The sequence below is a fragment of the Phacochoerus africanus genome, chromosome 11 (genome assembly GCF_016906955.1).
Source record: "Phacochoerus africanus isolate WHEZ1 chromosome 11, ROS_Pafr_v1, whole genome shotgun sequence".
Taxonomy (NCBI): Eukaryota; Metazoa; Chordata; class Mammalia; order Artiodactyla; family Suidae; genus Phacochoerus; species Phacochoerus africanus.
This window is the reverse complement of record NC_062554.1, coordinates 47,621,671-47,641,226: the sequence shown is the minus strand read 5'-3', so window position 1 is coordinate 47,641,226 and position 19,556 is coordinate 47,621,671. Positions and strand designations below refer to the sequence as shown.

Sequence of the window (19,556 nt, the reverse complement as noted above, 5' to 3'; positions counted from 1 at the left end):
AGGATCTCTCAGGGTTATCGCTCCCAAATAAGTAAAAAGGGATTCGTTTTTAAAGCCCTGAGGGATTTCCTTACATCTGAACCTGCCTCTGCGGGAATGCACACGGCTCTATAACATTGAATATTTTATGTACGTGTGGATGATTGTTCTTTGCGCTCAGCACGGCTGCCGGGATCCAGCTTCTAGACAGGATGACATAACTCCAAGGTCGGGCAAGTCCTCCTGCTCTAGAGCCAGAGTTCACAACTACTCATTGGTCACCTTTGCATGCTGGGCACTCGGGTTGCTTGCATAAATTTCCCTGATTCTGCATAACAACCTTGTTATTATTCCCACTGGAGAAATGTAGGCACTTCAGACAATAGTAATGCCAAGGTTTAATGTAGGTGCTTCATGCACGTTTTCGATGAATAGATGAATGAGTGAATTGAGACTCAGAGACATCAAGCAGTTTGCTGAGGATCGCAGTTAACAGGGGATGGAACTGGGATTTGAACTCAGGTTCTGTTTACTGCTATATCATCTGACTGAACTGGGGATGTGTAAGCCATCCTGACCTTATGACCTGGGACTTCCCACACACCTCTCTGATCACAGCGAACTTGTTCTTTGGAGAATACAGTCCTGAAGGGAGGAGTCACCTACAAGCGTCCACAAGAATGATCCTGACTAAGTCACAGGGTAGATTCTTAGGGGCTTAGCCCAAGAGGAGGTGGCGGGGCGGGGGTGGGGGGGGGCAAGAGAAGACCCACCTTTTCTTAACACCTCTGCTGTGTGTGTGACTTTGAGCAAGTCACTTCACCTCTCTGAATCTTCCTCATCTGCAAAATGGAAATAAATGAATCTGCCTACCCAGAGTACAGCATTGCTATGGTGATCAACCGAGTTGGGGTGCCTGATGGCTTTTGATGAGCCATCATAAGCCATGGCAACTTAAGACAGAAGCACTATTGTCCCCCCGGTGGCTGATCAGAAATCAGGTTCTAACTTGCCATTTGCTGCGTGGCCTCAGGAAGTCAATTTTGCTACCAAAAGATAAGGGTGGTGAGTCTTTCTTCCTTTCTCATCTTACTGGGATGAGGCGAGGCAATCACAGCTGTGAGAAAAGCTTAAAGGCCTATCAAAGGCAAACTCTTTATTCCAAATCCTTGTTCTCTAGGGCCATCCGAAGCTGGATGAGCCATAACCAATGACTCATTTTTTTAACCTCAGGTTCAGGGTTCAAAGTTGAAATTCCCATTAGGAAGAATATATAGAATAATGCATTGTGTGTCCCTGTGCGCACAGAACTAATGTCAACATATAAGCAGGAAAAACGGTGGGCAGGTGTGAAACACTACAGAGTTACAGATTAGAGTGTCTACAGTACAGGGTAGGTCTCTGCCTTGGTGTAAGTCCAGCTAAAAAGGCTTGTAGTGTACGCCTCCCTGAGGAAGCCCCGACATGAAGAAACAGAAGGTTCGTTGAATTGACATCCAGTATCTCCAATCATAAAAATTTCATTTACATGGAAGAATGGGTCATGAGTGAGGGCCCGTGCCTGAAGGGGGTGATTTGGGGAACAAAAGGAGTTGTTGATGTTGGCCAAAGACCTCATTCTCCCAGCCAGAATATTCTTCTAGCACAAAATATGTGCTTAAGTGCAGAATACAGTTAAAAACCCAGGATCAAAGGACAAGGGTAGCAAATGCCAAATGTAAGAGATGAAAAACAACCCCAGGGAAAGCTAGGGAGACTTCATATAAAATGAGCTGTCCCTGGCTTATTAAAACTTCAACTGAATGGGTCTAAGGCAGTCTTTTGTTCAACTGTGGCTGCCACCCATTAGTGGGTTATGAAATCAATTTAGTGGGTCAAGACCTGCATTTTAAAAACAACATATATATCTGGAAGAGATCAGAGTGCAACCCACATAGGAAGGGCAACTGGTATTCTACAAGCTTTGCTTTCAATTATGTGTGGGTCGGTGTTATGTGTGTCCTGGGTTGCAACCTAAATGCAAGTCATGATCAAAAAGGATACAAATGCCTCGCACCAGGGATATGGATCCCTTACCTGTTCACAACCCTATAATCAGCCCCCAGCAGAGTACCTGGAACACAACAGATGCTCGATAAACACATTTTTGGCATCAGTGGACCCCTCTCTTCAGCACTTGTAACTAAAAGGCCTAACTATAAGAAAATGATACAAGCTGATACTTTTGAGCAATTACTGCACACTGAATATTGGGCTAAATGTTTTACATTTGTTATTTGTCCCAACTACACTATAAGGGAGGTACTACTATTATCCCCATTTTACCGATTAGAAAACTAAGGCTCAGGAAGGTGAGGTTTCTTGCCCAAAGTGCCTTTAGTTAATGTAGATTCAAACTCAGGCAGGTCCGTTCTGTTGCACTGTTCCCAAGATATTAATTTTCCTGGGCTGTGGATATGCAGTTAAATACCCGGTCAACATTTGAATTGCTATTCCTATCCACTGGTATTTGTTATCAGCTTTCCTGCTTGAGAGTCCACATCCCTGAGGTCAGCCTTTGCTTTTCCTTATCTTTGATTCTGACTTACATATTTATGAGAGGATATTTAAATAAAGCTTGAGGAAGGGGTAGAGTGGAAAAGGTAAAGCATCAGGCACTCCGGCTTCTTGAGTGGGCTCTGCCTTCCACTGACGCTCGTCTCCAAGTCCCACATGGGACCACTAGCTCTGGGAGCCACTGTTCAAGTTCATTGCCCTCCTCTCACCTGGAGATGCCCAACTATCATCAACCTTCAGCCTGAATGTCACCCCCATGGGGAGGCCCTTCCCAAGCTCTGACTCACTCAAGTCTCCATCACAAGGATTCATGCCCTGAACTTCTCCTTTGTAGCCCTTATCATATAATTATTTAGATAATTATTTACTTCCTAGAATTATTTAGGTAATTATGCGTTTCATGTCCATTCCCTCACTAGAAAAAACATTCCGTGACCAATGAGACTCATCAGGGACCTATCCCCAGTGCCTAGCATGGTATCAGTGCTTGGTCAATATTTGACAATTGCATCAGTAAATTCCCCTTCGGAGCTCCAGCTCCCAGGACAGCACCTGGCCTATATTGGGCGCTCAGTAAATATCTATTGAACTGAATTATGGAATTCCTTTGGGTAAGTCCCTTTTTTTTAGCCTTAAGTTACCTTACTATAAAAGAAGGATTGAATCTAGCCCCTTCCACCTCAAACACGAATTTCTGAAAATTCCAGGTAGTTTGATAATGTGATATCGTTTTTCAAGGGCTTTGGAGCAAAGCCAGAGAGAGACAGGCCTGAGGAGGGACAATTTAGAGGCCATGGAAGTGACTGTAGGAAGGGCACCGGAAGCTTGGCCACCCAGGCACAGAGCGGAAGCAGGTGACCACCAATAAGAGGGATGCCAGGAAGGGCATTCTCCCACCTGCCAGCTAACAACTCTCTCTGACCCTCGTGGATGAAGCCTGGCATTCCTCCATTGCAGATGCCTGGTCTAAGAGCTCAGACATTGTGTTCGGGCAACATGGAAATAAATCCCAAAGTATTAACACATTATTGTTCAATTCAAGAGATATGTATCGAGTGCCTATCCAGTCGCACACACTACTTACAAAGGGACGACGGGTTTGATGCAAGGGAAGAGAGCACTCTTCTACTCAGACCACACCTGAAATACTGCATATTGTTCCAGGCACCCCTCTTTCAGTGAGGCATAGACTAACTAGAATGTGTTTCAAGTTTACTGAGCAGGAAGGTAAAGAGATCAAAATCACATTCCAGAAGGAACAAGTAAAGGCCATCATGGGAAGGATGGACTAGATGTGTGGACCCAAGAAACACAACTAAGGACAAAAGGAAGAGGCTTCAGAAAGAAAGAATCCCACCCCATAAGTGGAGGAACTTTCTAATGATGAGAGCTTTCCACAATAAAACAGGCTATCCCTATAGATAGTGAGTTCCCTGACACTGGAGGCATTCAAGCACAGACTATCCTTCATGAGAACACATTTGCAAGAATCCAAGCATTTGAATAGAGTACTGGTCTAGAGGACCTTTATTAGTCTTTTCAGCCCCAAGAGTATTGGAATTAGATTCTACTCATACATCAGGGGAATCGGGAGGATCAAGGGGCAGATGAAACCCTTGGACATTGTAAGAAAACAAGAGGAAAAGAGCATGGGGTAAAGAAAGCAGAGAGAAAGGCCACTGTAGGAAAATTTCAGCCTCTCAGAATCTTGCTCATTCCTGGCCTTCTCTCCTGGCCAAACTCATTACAGTGGATTCTTTCTTTTTTTTTTTTTTTTTTGTCTTTTTGCCTTTTCTTGGGCCGCTCCTGTGGCATATGGAGGTTCCCAGGCTAGGGGTCTAATCAGAGCTGTAGCCACCGGCCTAGGCCAGAGCCACAGCAACGCAGGATCCAAGCTGCGTCTGCAGCCTACACCATAGCTCACCGCAACGCTGGATCGTTAACCCACCGAGCAAGGCCAGGGATCAAGCCCGCAACCTCATGGTTCCTAGTCGGATTCGTTAACCACTGCGCCACGACAGAACTCCTATGGTGGATTCTTGTTATTCATGAGAGTTGTGTTCTGTAAGGTTGCCACAAACACTGAATTAGGGAGACTAAACCATCGCTCCTAAGGGAAAAAACAGGGTTACGTTCCTATGAGCTTCCACTGACCACATTTTTATCAACCAATGAAGACAAAACCTCATTTTATGTGTGTTTCTGCTGATGGACATCTTATTCAATACCTACTGCTGGTTCATTAAGATTGAACAACAGCACTAAAAGTCATGCCTGAACAATGCTTTCCTAATGCCTGTATTTTCTAGGGAAGGCACACCACAGCTTTCTTGCACTTAGGAACACTAGACAACTCTTCAGCACTAAGTGCGGGGGTCATTCTCAAAGGCAAAATCGCTGAGAAAAAGCACAAAAGTGTGAAATATGCGACACTGCAAAGACTATGAAAAGGATACTTGTTTACGGTATGAGTAGAAAAAAGGCAGCAGAACATCGCAGGTTTAACCTCAGCTGGGTCGTGCCTGGCAACCCACTCAATTTTTCACTGCTCTGCGCATGTCTGTGCAAGCACCCTGAATACTGCTTTGGGCCTACAAATAGATTTTAGTGAGTGGACCAATTTGCAAAGATGGAATCTGCAAATACTGAGAAGCAAATGTACTTGTCTGCGCTTGAATGTTTGACTCTTGCCAAGAGGTGCCCAGACTTCCATCCCAAATCCCCACCCTCTGGGATGTTAAGCGGAATGTGGTCTAGCCCTCACTCCCTACTCCTGCCAAAGAGAACAAACTGACAGCGGCTCTTTTTAGGGACTCTGGTGACAGATAAACACCATCTAGGGCAGGAGTGGAGCTCAGCTCATTCCACTGGGCTCTGGCTAAGTATGGTCCCCTCCCTAGACATGCTCTTAGGGCTCTAATAGACTCTCCAACTAGCTAAAGGTTTCAGAAGTTAAATTTCCCTGAGTAGGGCGGTAAGTATGCTCACATCACCTTTCTCTTTTGAACAGAAGTACTGATTTTGATCATTTCTTTTACCTACATCTCAACTCTTTTTTTTTTTTTTTCTTGTAGGATCCAAAAATCTCTCAACTCTCTTCTAAACATCCTGGAAGATAATCAAGCTAGCATGGGATGAGTGCACGGCAGAGTCAGTAAATAAGAAGACTCAGCTGCACAGCCCTCCCTCGCCTCCCAGAAGATGGAAGGTGTTTCAAATTAGCTGTGGAGGAGAGAATTTATCAGAGAGCTCAGGCGTGCTTGAGATTTTTCATCTTACATGAAAATTACTGCCCATGAACACGACACAGTCCGGGCATGGAGTGTGCCCAGCCTCATTTATTAAGCTCCTCGGGCAGAGAAGTATCTTGGGGAAGCAGTTGTACTAATGACACACAACTTTGAGCTCTGAGCGGCAGATGCCAGTTGAGCTAATGGTTCTAATGCAGCATCTGGGCTGAAGGCGGCTGGTCACTCCCCGTCCTCTAAGAGTCAGTACGATGCTGGAGGGCAGGGGAAAGCATCACTGAGCTTTCGGGGATGGACTGAGGATGGCCCATCAGTGCCCCTGGATGTGTGTAGGCTGCAGGTGGGAGATGGAGCATGATTGGGCCTCACTGTCCCCTGGGAAGATGGGGAGCTTTTCGCTGGTGTGGGCGGGGAAGGGTGTCAGCAGCTCTTGTCTGGGCAGTCCCATGCCAGGCAGGCCCAACACGTGCTGTGGGCCCCCCTAGGAGCAGAGCCATGACTTCTGGTTTTCAGCTTCACTGCTACCCAGAGCCACTGCAAAGTGGAACTGGTGATGCTGCCATGATAGGGGGTAGAGGAAGGACAGAGGTTAGGAATGCAGGAAGGAGAGGGAGGAGTGGGGGGGGGCATCCTGAAGCTGGGGGTGGGGGCAAGCTGGCAGAATTTATTTCCACTGGGCACAGCTGGCCTGGGCTGGCCCTCACAGGACTCCGGGAGTTGCAGCAGGAGTGACGTGAGCATATGGCTTAGCTCTGCTCTGTCTTCCTCTCTGCCCTGAGCAAGGCTAGCAGCGAGATTCCAGAAATGCTGCATGAAGAGACAGAGAAATATACAGACAGACATCTCTGTGAGAGAAAACAGAAGTGAAATTTGGGCGATAGAGTAAAACCCTCAAAGCACATGTATAAAAACATCTTTCCTTTTGTTCTCACAATCATTTGATGATGCATATAAAGTAGACATTATGGTGACCGTCATTCCTCTTTAGGAAGCAATTGAGGAATGGAACACTGGGAACTATGAGAGCTGGACCCTGGCCTGAGCCTTTCCAGCTCCCCGTGGTGCCTGCCCCACTCACGGCTCCCCTCACCTCCCCGCATCTTCCCTCCCCCCTGGCTCACCTGCCTTCGCCCCCCACACCTCTGGCCTGGAGCCTGCCCTGTGTCTCATCAGAGCTGACTAACTCGACCTGCTTTCTGAGACTAAATTAGCAGCTCAGCCCTTCCAGCTCTCCCGGGCACGCGCTGGCTGTAAAGGTGCGGGAAGCAGTCACTCAGAACTGGCAAACTTCCCCAGGCTGAGCTCAGGCAAGATGCGTGATCGGGCATAGTACGAGAAATAGATTTAAAATGCAGTGCTTTGAAACTCTGCTCCTCTGCCCCAAAGCAGCTCCCCCCGTTTGAAAATTTAAGTAGCTCTAATTTGTTTGCCGGCTGATGTGTGATGTGTGTGAATAAGCTTCTGCAGTCAGTGACTTTTCCATCAAAGCTGATAAGCAGGAGGTCCCTGTGCTCTGGGAGAAAGAACGAGAAGTCTGTGGGGCCAGGGATGCAGGAGGAGAGAAAGGCCTTGGGTGACACGTGACACTCTTTGGAAGCCAGCTCACCTGCTCCTTGGCTGTCAGTCATCGTGAGGGTGGCCAGCCGAGCCAGATGCCCTCACTGGAGGAGGTACTTAATAGACTTTTAATTAACCAGAGGAGTATTGCTGTTAAAGAACGGAAAGCAAACGGAAAGGGAGAGAAGCATCAGTGATTGGAGGTAACTTCTGCTCCAGTTTTCAAATTCCAGTTGCCAAGGGCGAAGCTTGTTATGTGGAATCTTGAACTGGGGAGCAGTGGCTTTCAAACACTCTGATGACAAAATCCTTGGTCCCCAGGGCTTCCGACACAACCCCCCCCACCCAGGCCCTAGGGCCTGGCTCTGCGCACCCCAAGGGCTCGTGCATGGCTGCATCCTTTTTCCCCAGGTCCATGAGCCCCACTCTCATCTGGGCCATGCTCGGTCTGCACTCACAGAGTCCCTAGTCCCAGAGTGACAGCAGTGCGAGTGTGCTATAGTAGAGGCAGGCACAGAGAGCAGATAAAAACAGCACTCGGGGAGTTCCTGCTGTGGCTCAGTGTGTTACGAACCTAACTAGCATCATGAGGATGTGGGTTCGATCCCTGGTCTCACTCAGTGGTTTAAAGATCCGGCGTTGCTGTGGCTGTGGCATAGGCTGGCAGCTGCAGCTCTGATTCGATCCCTAGGTGGAGAAATTCCATATGCCACAGGTGTGGCCCTAAAAAAGCAAAAAATATTTAAAATTTTAAAAAATGAATAAATGTAAAAGAAGAGCCCTCAAAGCTTCCCTGAGGAGGGAGAGGCTCTGTGATCTGAGCTCTGGAGAACTGAGCAGGAGTGGCCGGGTGACAGATGGGGTGAGGGCCAGGCTCAGGCATGAGGTAGTTGATCACTGGTGGGGGTGGGGGGACAGGGGTGGGGCGCCTGAGGGGGGATGGCATGGAGACGGCTCAAAGGTAGGCAGGGCCCAGTGAGCTGCGGCCTTGCTGCTGAGCTGCCATTTACCCTGAAAGCAAACGGGAATCACCGTGGGATTTTCAGCCTATGAACGACGTTCTCATCTGCATATTCTCTGGTGGGAAATTTGGACTCAAGGACCTGCCAGGTCTCCTCCAATTCTAAGAATGTATGATATTCCAGGAGATGTTGTCAACTATTTTAAACCTCAGGCCAGTTCTCCTTCTCCCAGCTCCTTAATTAAAAGGAATAGGTGACTTCTCAGTAACCTTCAAAGCAGCCCCCAAACCACCCATCTTTCTCCCTTCCCTCCACCTGAGAATCTTCTGCCTTAGAAAATTTCCTCATCAAAGGTCAAGTTGCGGGGAATGGCCACTGAGCAGCTCCCCAGCCGGCCCCTCTTCTCAGGTCCGTGCCTCAGCGGGGGAACTGGCACCCCGAGGCTCCTGAATGCCAGCAATCAAACCCTGCTCCCCTGCTCCGAGCCAGGACCCACAAAGGCAGCTTCAAAGGATCTGCATATTTATGGTAAAACTCCCTCCTCGGATTGAGAAGGCCTTAGTAGCAATCACAGCACTTCCCAAGCAGCCTCCCCCACAGGCAACCTGTCTGCGCCTTAATGGCTGTCCTTGTGAGCGTGGGTGGACCCAGAGGCTCAAACTCAGAGGGCTGGGGGTGAGGGGGCGGTGCAGATGCTGGGGATGGGACACCTGTCCATGGGCGTCCCCCTCCTCACTGTTCCCCCAATGCCAGGTACGGGTAACAGCAGCGAAAACCATCAGCTGATAGTGCGTTTTCAGGGTTTTCTACCGTTCTTTGCTTTTTTTCCTTTGGCTGTGCCCATGGCATGTGGAAGTTCCTGGGCCAGGGATTGAACTTGTGCCACAGCAGTGACCTCAGCCATAGCAGTAACAACCCCGGACCCTTAACCCACAGAGCCACCAGGGAATGCCAACTGTTCTTTGCTTTGAAATGGGAGAAGTGGTCTGGAGGAGGGGACGGAAGGGGATCCCCCAGCAGGTCTGTAACATGACCCTCAAAGCAACAGAAGACACCTCCTGGTGTCCGGCTGCAGAGGGCCACGATACGAAGTGTAGTAGCCGCTGCACCACTCAGCGGGGCAGCCAAAGTGGGCTCTACGGACACAGGCAATGGACCCTCCTGCCCAGACCTCCCCAGAAAGGGGGCAGATGTGCCCGTGTGCAGGCTTCCGTCAGGAAAGAGGGCGGCACAGGAGGGAGAAGAGAGGCAGCCCGTCCTCCCAGTTACTGGCGGGACCTGCGGGGACTCAGGGATGTTGTAGATGGATTCCCTGAACCTTTTAGAGAACACTGCCTCCCAGAGTTCTTGGTTTGCAAGGGCCACTCACAAAGGCCATCTTGTCCATCCTCCTGCCCCTGGTTAGAACTACAGTCGAGTCGGGGAAATCAGGCCCCTGGAAAGCTGAGTTTGCATCAGTTTTGGAAAATAAAACAGGGCTGTTGGTTCACAAAGCTTTTTACTCACTCACCCCTGGCCATTTCTGCCAACCTCCTTCGCCATAAGAACAGAGTTAAATGGATCTGTGGTCCAAGGGAAAGGCAGCTCAGAGCTGGTTTCTATGGAAATGCTCATGTGAAAGTCACCCTGTGTATTTGGTGGTGGGGATTGGGGGGCAGGGAAAGGAGTAACTAATGAACTCCAGGGCCCCGAGTTCAGAATGAATCAAACACGTGAAGATGGCATGACTGACCTGCTGTATAGCACAGAGAACTCTACCCAATGTTCTGTGCTAATCTACGTGGGAAAGAATCTGAAAGGGACTGGCTGTGTGGACAGGTGCGACGCAATCGCTTGGTTGTACAGCAGAAATTACCACCACATTGTAAATCAACTACAATAAAACTATTTTTAAAAAGTTGAAGACTGGAGCTCCCGTCGTGGCTCAGTGGTTAACGAATCTGACTAGGAACCATGAGGTAGCAGGTTGGATCCCTGGCCTCGCTCAGGGGGTTAAGGATCTGGCGTTGCCGTGAGCTGTGGTGTAGGTCGAAGACGCAGCTCAGATCCCCCGTTGCTGTGGCTCTGGCATAGGCTGGCGGCTACAGCTCCAATTAGACCCCTAGCCTGGGAACCTCCATACGCCACAGGTGCGGCCCTAAAAGACAAAAATAAAATAAATTAAAATAAAAAGTTTAAGACTGATTCCAGCAAGTTAATGTGGTGAGTAGAAATGGCATGTTACCAGTGAGGATAGTGCAAGTTCCACGGGGCTCTCAGCTCTGTACAGTTCAGCCTTATCTGGAGCCTTATCCCCAATTTGGGTCTCATGTTTTCATAGAGCCCCCAGACAAACCAAAAAGCATTCGTGGTGAGAGATTTGTCAGCTGGGTCACACTGGGAACAGCTATGGGCTGTTGTTTGGGCAAGAGAAAGAATCGGAGCAGCATAAAAACTTGAGCGCTGCACAGAGATTACCAACTGTAATTTTGGCCATTCCCAAAAGACAAGGAGCTCTGGAAGGAACCATGACTCATTTTATCTTGCACTGCCAGCCCTTAACACGAAGTAGGTACTCAAAAAAATCTCAGGGTAAGTTTCAGGAAAGAATGAATGAGTGAAGGGAAATCAAAGTATTTTTAAATACTTGAAGACCTGGTAAAAAGGAGAAAGCTGATTATTCTGGGTCACTTCATGGAGCAGGACTAGGAGGCAGGTTTTGACTCAGTGCCTGATGACTTTGGAACGTGTCCCCAGGGAAGCAGTGAATTCCCCAGCCTTGAACGTGCTCAAGGAGAGGCTGCGTGGCTGCTTCCCTCAGGGACACTGTGGAGAACATGGGGTTGGAAGATTCAACCAGAGGCCTCCAAGGTCTCTTCCAACATGTTCCGGGCAATTCTGCCAAGTAGGAAGACCATAGACTTTGAAAACAGCTAGACCCGGGCTCAGTTCTTAAGTGTGGAACGAATTAGCTGGAAGCATGTGGACTCATTACTTTCTCTCTGTCTCAGTTTCTTTACCTGCAAGACGGAGAGAAAAGCTTTCGTGCACAGTGGGTGAAAAAGATGAGAATTTGTAAGTACACAAGCACACTGCTCGGCACGGCGCATCACACCCAATAAATGGTAGCCATATTAGTAACCCAATATTATGCCTGCAGAGCCAGCTCTCTATCTAACCACAGGCAAGCAGAAGAGAGTGCTATGTAGATCTGGTTTCAGGCATCCTTGAGCTTAGCCAGCCCACACGCAGAGGGGTCACCATCTTCATTGTTCAGAGGAAGAAACTTGAGGTGTCCCATTGTGTTGATACAGTGAGCCAATGGCAAAGTTCAGATGTGCATCTTTAGCTTGAGATACACCCTTCCCTCCCTCTCCCACCTCATCCCTCCCTCTCCCAAAGGCTTAATTAGAGCCTGTTAAGCCATTTCCGATCCTCAGATGAAAGGTGTGTTCATCTTATTACAGCCCTAACAAAGTCGCTGGGGGCCTGCTCAGAACCTCTGATCTTTAAACCAAGTTAAAATGAAGGAAATTAAGGGCCCTCTGATGCTGTGCTTTTTTTTTTCGCTCCCTCACGTCTTTCAAATATTTCTCCCAAATTAGGGAGGGAAATTATACTATTCCAATACCACTCAGGACATCTTTTGGGGGATGGGGAGGGAGAATATGGGATGGAGATGGGCTCTCTCACACAGGCAAAAACTCAGGGATGGAGCAAGTGAACCTGGACGGGGTTTGGCAATGTCACTTACAAGACATTATGCGGAGCAATTCCTCCAGACAGGCTCCAATGGAAGTTCCGCAGAGTCCTCTCCAAACAGATTCAAAACAGTAATTTTTAAAATGGTAATAAATAACCCTAAATTCTAAAAGACTATTTTTTAAATGGTAATAATCCCTTAATCAGCCACTGGCAGGGAATATGGCATTTGGTTCAGACATTTTACCAATTACAACCCACTGGGTCCCTGCATGGTGCTTTCTAAATAATCAAGCCCAGCTCTTAATAGTCACTCGCCCAGACAGGAAGAGAAAGAACAAATCCAAATCCACAGGAGAAGATGCCACTACTAGAGAAAGCCCAGCTCCGCAGGTCACTGGGAGCAGGTGGCAGCAAGGTAAAGAAAGCATTTTGATCTGGGGGCTGAGGGGTTCTAGGAAAGTGAGAAAAGGCAGGAAGGGGAGACCCATGAGCTTGGGCTTTGGAGTTGGACAAGCCTGGCCGTGAACTCCAGCTTGGCCTAAAGTCCTTGCTATTTTTGGACTTGGGCCAAGTTCCCTACCATCCCTGAGCCTCGGTTTCCTTATTTGCAAAATGGGAGTTCGTCCACCTGAAGGGCTGGCCTCCAGATCAGAAGTGACCTGCACCAAGTGCCTGTGTGGTATCTGGTCCACAACAGGTCCTCAAGAGATGTTATTTCTCCTGCTCTTTGTCACTCTCCCCTCCCCTGCCAGCATCACCTTGGATGGAACTGGGAGAATATCAGAGCCGTGACACTGACATTCCTCCTACCCTGGAAGAGAAGCTCCATTAATTACCACTCCCCAAACCATTTCTTCATCCTGTAATAAGCAGGGGAAGGACACCTGTCAAGAGGCAAAGATTGGGTCGGTGATTGGGATGGGACCTGGGGACCAGAGCTGCAAAGCTACATCTGTGCCCATGATACATCTTGCACGGCTCCTGGCGAAACGTGAGCCAGACAGGACAGCAGTAGGAAGGTCACCAGATTTGTTGAAGAAAAATGAGTAATAAAGAAGATTATTGTGATCCATTATATAAGTCCAATCCAGGCTGTGTGTCCCTTAGGGGAACTCAAGGTCAAAAACACCATCCTCTTTAATGGTCACTCCTACAGCAGGTGCCATTCAACATCAGCTCAAAAAGATGGAGGTGGGATACAGGGGGTCAGGAAGAAATTCTATACACAGAGGCTATAGTAGGTATTAGTCAAAGGGGAGCCTATGGACCACCAGCATTCCAATCATCTCTCTGGGTGCTAGTTAAGAAGATGCAGATTCCTGGCCTGGACCCAGTTTCACTCACTCAGAATTAACAGCAGTAGGGCCCGGGATCCCCCACTTTCATACAAGCACCATGGGCCATTCTGTGTACATCTGCATTTGAAAAGCCCTGCCCTCTCCAGCTATAATAACCTGTGCTGGGGAAGGAGACACAGCAGGTGCCACGCAGGATGCCTCAGAGCCGAACCCCTTGCTGGGCTGGGCTGCTAAGGGATGGGTGCTGGTGCCTGGCAATGCTGTTTCCTAATGATTCAGACAGTCCTGCAGCCCAGCAGCTGGGAAAGCCGGGCAGAGTGGGGGCCGGTGGAGAAGCAGAGATAAGGGGAAGAGGTACTTTGAGCCTAATGAGCTGTTCTTCAAGAGGAGGGTGGGATCAGGGCCACCAGCCAACACTGCCACCGCAGGTGTTGCCTGATAGAAGTGGGCTCTTTCCAGGGAGCATCAGAAAGCAGGGCTGAGGACCAAGGGGAGCCTCTCAAAACCTGAGTCTGGGTTTACGGAGTGGGTCTGGGTCTGGCATAAGTGCTATTCTCCTAGCCGCTGTTTCTCCCCATTATTCCCTCCAAACCTTCGCTTTCCAGAGCCTGTTTTACTTTTCCTGTAGCACTTACCTACACGAGTACATTGCATAGTTTTGTCTGCCTGTTGTCTATCCCTTACTAGAATATAGGCTCCATGAAAGCAGGCACTGAGTGCATTCTTAACCTCTGCCTAGAAGACAGCCTGGCACGTCTGTGTTGAAGATATGTATTGAAAAAATGAATAATTCTTTATTTTGTATCCCCCAAACACGCTGGGACTAGGGAAGTGTGCCTGACAATTTTCCTCCAGGCTGGCGGCTTCATTTGTTTTGGGAATTACGAGCCTGAGGGCACAATTTGAGTTTAATAACCCAAAATTGCACTTATTTTTTCCTCATCAGTCTGTCTCAGCAGACACTGGGTTCTCTCAGTGCGGAGAGCGTGCCTTTCCCCGTTTTGTTTTCTCTGTGCCCAGCCCAGAACCTGACACACAGGATTAGCTCGATACAGGATTTGTTAGATCAATGAAATGACCATTTTGAGATCCTCCATCCCACTTAACTCCTGTCCCATTTGGGAAATTATGAAAAATGGTAGCTGATGTCATTGTTTAAAGAACATGGAGCCCTGAGCTTAAGAAGTTGATGCCAGAGCGCCTCTCTCAGTCTGGGACTCGGGCCTTTTGCTTTGTTGTCTTCCAAGAAGGGTGAGCTGTCCCAGCAAAATCACTTTCCTCCTAGAGGGACTTCCCCTGGACCCCATGAGAAGGGCTGAATCTGCGTCTCTCAGACACAAGGACAGAGTGGCAGGATGCAGATGTGACAGCCCTCCCAGCTCAGACCAGGATGTCATCAGGATCACCTTGGGTACCTGATGGCACATCGGCTCCCAGGCCCTCTGCTAGATCTACCCCATCAGACTCTTATGAGGTGGAGTCTAAAAATCTGCATTTTTAACGAATTAACAAGGTGATTCTGATGCATCATTTGTCATAGCGGTTAAGAACTTGGGCTGCAGAGTCCAAACCAGCAGCTATTACTAACTGTTCAAGGCCAAGTCAGTCAGTCTCCTGGAGCCTCAGTTTTCTCGCTTGTAAAATGGGGATTAGTAAAAAGCACCTTCTTTGTAGGATTAAATAACAAAATACAGATGGCACATTTAATGTGGTATGTAGCCCTTGGTAAGAGCTTAATAAATGATAGCTCCATGATGATGGTGGTGGGGGTGGTGGAGATGATGGTGGGGTGGTAGTGGTTGAAGAGGATTTATGATAAAGAGGATGACTCTTCATAGTCTGCTGGAAAGGTGATTCTGTGACTCCCTCAGTGGTACGTTCCCTGGTTTAGTCACTCTAATAGTCAGGAGGCTCGTCAATTTGCCTGCTTCCTGCTGTACCGAGTGCATCGTTTCCTACTTCTCAGGCTTTTTTAAGGTTGGAGAAAGGATAGACCAAGAATAAAGGGTTGACTGTTGGGATGATGAAGAAGTTGGGAGACCTTCAGAGAGGCACTTGGGGTGACTGCCAGAATTTCTGTTTCCTCTGATGTAAGAGAATTGGAGGGAAGGAGAATGAGAAGGTTAATGGAGGAGAATGAGAAAGAAGGAGGGAGTTGAAAGGAGCTCCAGAGGACAAGCATCCCTGAGCTGAGGGTGTAGACAGGGAGCAGTCAGGAGCGGAAGGGTGTGACTGGCATGGGGGTAGGCGGGGGTGGGGCTTGGTCAGAAAGGAGCCGACAGGAGAGACCCGGCCGTCTGCGACAACAACGAAGAGATTCCCCAGCCCCCATGAGATCTGATCTGTGCATCTCAGAACCTCACACTGGTTCTAGGGTTCCCCAAGCCTCAGGGGATAGAGTAATCCAAACAGTGCAAAGGCCTGGGATTCCTTACTTATGTGTTGTCCTTTTGCTTCCTCTCTTCCCCTGTAAGGCACCAGTGCCTCCCTCTTGGTATTTTGCTGGGGCTGAGGCCCCTGACCCACCCTGGCTGATCCTGGGGCAGGAAGTGGGGAGCCAGTGCCTGCCAGGAGCCTTGTACAGGACGCAGCCTGTTGCTCTTGGGGGTGACTGAGAGTAGGAGGCCATCCTGAGTGCCAAGGAGAAATGGGTCAGGGACAGAGGAAGGAACTAGGAGGAGGGATCTGCCACTATGGTAGCAGAGCTGGGCTTACCTGCCGAAAACCATTCCTTGTGAACTGCAAGATTTTCAAGGCATAGTTGGACCTCTGGCCTTTGCTGTTGAATTCAATGTGGCCGGTGAGACCTTCCAATTCTACCTGTCCAAGAGAGAGTGAGTTACAGCACCAAACAGGCCCCGCCTTCCACGTAGCCCCAGGCGAGCATTCCACCACATAGCTAAGGATGCCTCAGAAAGGGAAAGCCATCCAGATCCAGTCTCTGGTCCATCCCCCAGCCACAGGATCTTGAGAGCCTGAAAATGATCTCTGGAACTAATGTAGAATTGGCCAGGGCTGGGGAAGGAAAAGTTGCCCCAGACCCAATGACCTGGCCGCTCTTACATAAAACAACTTGATGCTGACATGCTAGCTTGAACTCAGAACTCCCTGAGTGCCTCCTCTAGGCCCTTGGCTGTGAAGAGCATTACTGGTCCTTGGGTGCCCACCCACCCCCAGCCTGCAAGAAGTCAGGATGACCTGACTCTAAAGCAAAATTCCAGCCACGCCACACCAGGCTTCTCTGATGGGAGCTGGCTTCTTACATGTGTGAGAATCCATGTCCCTCCTACTAGAGGCAGCTTGGCTGGGAGAACGCTGGGGAACCCCGGCATCAGGCCAGAGGGCTGATCCTGCAGTGCCCTGAGGGATCATGGTCGCTGGCAGCAGCATCATCTATCCATCCCCACTCCTGCAAAGCTTTGCAGGGACCTCTGAGCCAAGAGGTCAAGTTCCAAGCCTAGAATCCAGGGACTCCCTCATAGGCTAAGGCTCAAGGGCCACTGCCTTGTACACAAACTCGCCATGGATTCTCGTGGTTCTTAGGGAACACATGTGACTGATGATCCCCTGAATGGGGTCACCACAGATCGCTGCTTCCCCCTAGGGCAAGGGCCCTAGAATAGTAACCCCCCACACACACACACTCTCCAAAGGCCGGGCATGCCCGCCGGGGGCCCCGCCGCCCCTCACCATGCGCAGGTAGTTCATGAGGCTGGTGCCGTGCTGCCAGATCTGGGCCGAGCCGCAGGACAGGGGCTTCACACCAATCTCCTGGCTGCGGTTCAGCTCCTGCACTGCTGTCACCACAGCATAGACGGCGTCAAACAGCAGGGCTGAGGACAGCTGAGAGAGGGCAGAGAGCGGGGCAGAGAGAGGAAGTGAAAAGGAAGGAGAGGGAAGGAGGAAGAAGGCAGAAGAGGAGGACGAGAGAAAAGCCAAACAGAGAAAGTAAGGACGGGTCTCCGATGCCCTTGACCCACTGCCAACTCCACTTCCCTTAGGAGTCCAGGTGCCAAGGTGATCTAGTGGTGGCCAAGGCATCTCTGAAACTGGCCCCTCAAGCCAGCTCAAATTATCTTGAGGGTATCTCTTTCTTTGTCCCAGGGAAGTAGTAACTTCCAAGGATCTGAAAAACCCAGGAAGGAGGCAGGGTGCCTCTCTCAGGAGGTGGAAGGAACCCAGCCACTGCCCTCAGATTTGCCCATTCTGCAAGGCTCAGGTGAAGGTCACTTCCTCCTGGAAGACCCCCATGATATCATGTTTTCCTAGATACAGTCTATTTTGTATATTCAATACGATGGAGCACTCATGAAGTACAGGATGAGTTCAAAGCCCAAAGACCCTGTTCCTGTGATAGATTAGAGTGGAATGGGGAGGGGGATGGGGAGACAGGACACAAATAAAGGCAACATGAGACTGAGTGAGATGGGCTCCAAAGGTCTCTTTTTTTGGGGGGGGGTCCCCACAGGGGAAGATACTTTATCTGGTTGGGCGATCAAGAAAATCTTTCCCAAAGGGGAAGATACTTTATCTGGTTGGGTGATCAAGAAAATCTTTCCAGTCCAGCACTGGAACTGAGCACTGAAGGATTTTGGTGGAAAAGTGACTGAGTCTGGGGTGGGGAGCTGCTGGGGGAGAAAGGCATTCCGTCAAGGGTGGAGGGGGGAGCTGCGGGAGCAAGGACAGTGGGGTGGGGGTGTGAAGCACACCTGGGAGCAAGGGAGATGGGAGAAGAAGCAATAAACCAGAAGTGAGGCGAGGGGGTGGGGGGATTGCCTTAAAGTCAGGGGAGGGGTGGGTGCAGCTGTTTGTCCATATTTTCACCTTCCTGTGCGACTGCAAGCGCTTAGGGCAGGAATGTGCAGGGCCTCAATCCCTCTTTCCTACATCGCTTCTAGCGTCTGGACCTGGCGCCCAAGGGGCCCCCAAGATGTAGCTCCTGAATGGAATTACATTTTGAGTGAAATCCATGTACAAGCCTCACTCTGAACATACATCCAGTTAACCGGCTGCCTGTGGGCTTTGGGGCGGGAAAGGCCATGGATCTGGGTGGAGATGGTGGGAGCAGAATAGAAGATGCCTGTCCTTGGGAAACGTGCCATCTGGGGAGGTGACCACCCTCTGTTGTGTTAGCGACAAGGGAACCTACTGAGTGTGAATGACTGCAGGGTGGACACTGCACTGGGGCCTGGAGGGAAAGTGAGACCCCCTCTCAGGAGGAGGGACATGCGGCTGAGGAAGCCCAGGTGTGGCCTCAGTGCAAAGCAAGTTCTTTCCGTGAACTGTGACAGTCCACACAGGCAGTCAGAGCATCCCTTCAAAGCCTAAACCATCAAGAACACTCTGCATGTGGCACCTTACAACCCTCCTCCTGCCTGGCTGGGCCCTGGGACTCCAGCCCCTCCAAGGCAGGTGGCAGGCAGGCCATCCTGTGACCTCTTGGATTTTGTCCAAGCTCTCCAGAGAGTAAGCAGCCTGAGATAGCGAGGTGCAGGAGAAAGAGCCTGAAACTTGGAACACTGAACCCCGAGCCTAGATCCCTGGCCTCGCTGACGTGCTGAGTGCCGTGGGCAGCGGCGCAACCGCGGGGTCAGCCAGCTGCCTATACGGAAGGGGGCAGCATGCCCACCTCGTGGGTCTGTCCAAGCACCCTATAAACCATTGAGTCAGGCTCACCCTTCCTGAGGGGAGGGGCAGTGCACCCCCAGGTGCCCCCACGTGTCTGCAGGTGCTCAGGGAGCATAGGTGGCTGAACTAGGACCCTGGGGAGTAGAAAAAACAGGGCGCTACAGGGCAGAAAAACGGGCTGGGAAGAGGGACTCATTTCCCCACAGCTGAGCTCCAGGTTGGGCAAGGAGGCCTGTGATGGGGACTGAGAGGGCTGACTTCAGATAATCTGATAATCTTTCTAGAAGGCAGTGAGAGGGGAAAACAGCCAATTAAAGTTCTCTGCCTCAATTCCAGTTCCCTTTTTTTCCCCTGCATTGCAAAACTGCCTGACCAGTGTACTCTTACCACTCCCCTTCACCCCCTCTCTTCCTCTTTCCTTCCTTCCACCTGCTTCTTTCCTTTCTTCCCACATCTAGTCAGCCCCTGCCACCGGCAGGTACTGTGGACCTCAGCATCTCTGGTTCTCCCCAAGACATCCAGACAGGCGTGGGCCATTGTGCCCCCTCTGCCTTCCCCGGGGCTTCTGCCCTCCTGGCTCCATCGCCTTTCTTTTCTGTTGTCTGGTCCCAAAGCCACCTGTGATTTGGAGCCCAAGCAGGGAG

General features: G+C 49.9%; 1 protein-coding gene across 1 annotated transcript in view; it reads right to left on the bottom strand.

The window, feature by feature from the left end:
• GRIK4 (glutamate ionotropic receptor kainate type subunit 4) overlaps positions 1-19,556 on the bottom strand; it is a 456,521-nt gene that overhangs the window by 97,824 nt on the left and 339,141 nt on the right. The window contains exons 9-10 of the mRNA XM_047753544.1: positions 16,975-17,127; positions 16,000-16,104 (exon numbers count right to left, since the gene is read on the bottom strand). Coding sequence (XP_047609500.1) covers positions 16,000-16,104; positions 16,975-17,127 — 258 coding nt within the window. The remainder of the gene's footprint in view (positions 1-15,999; positions 16,105-16,974; positions 17,128-19,556) is intronic.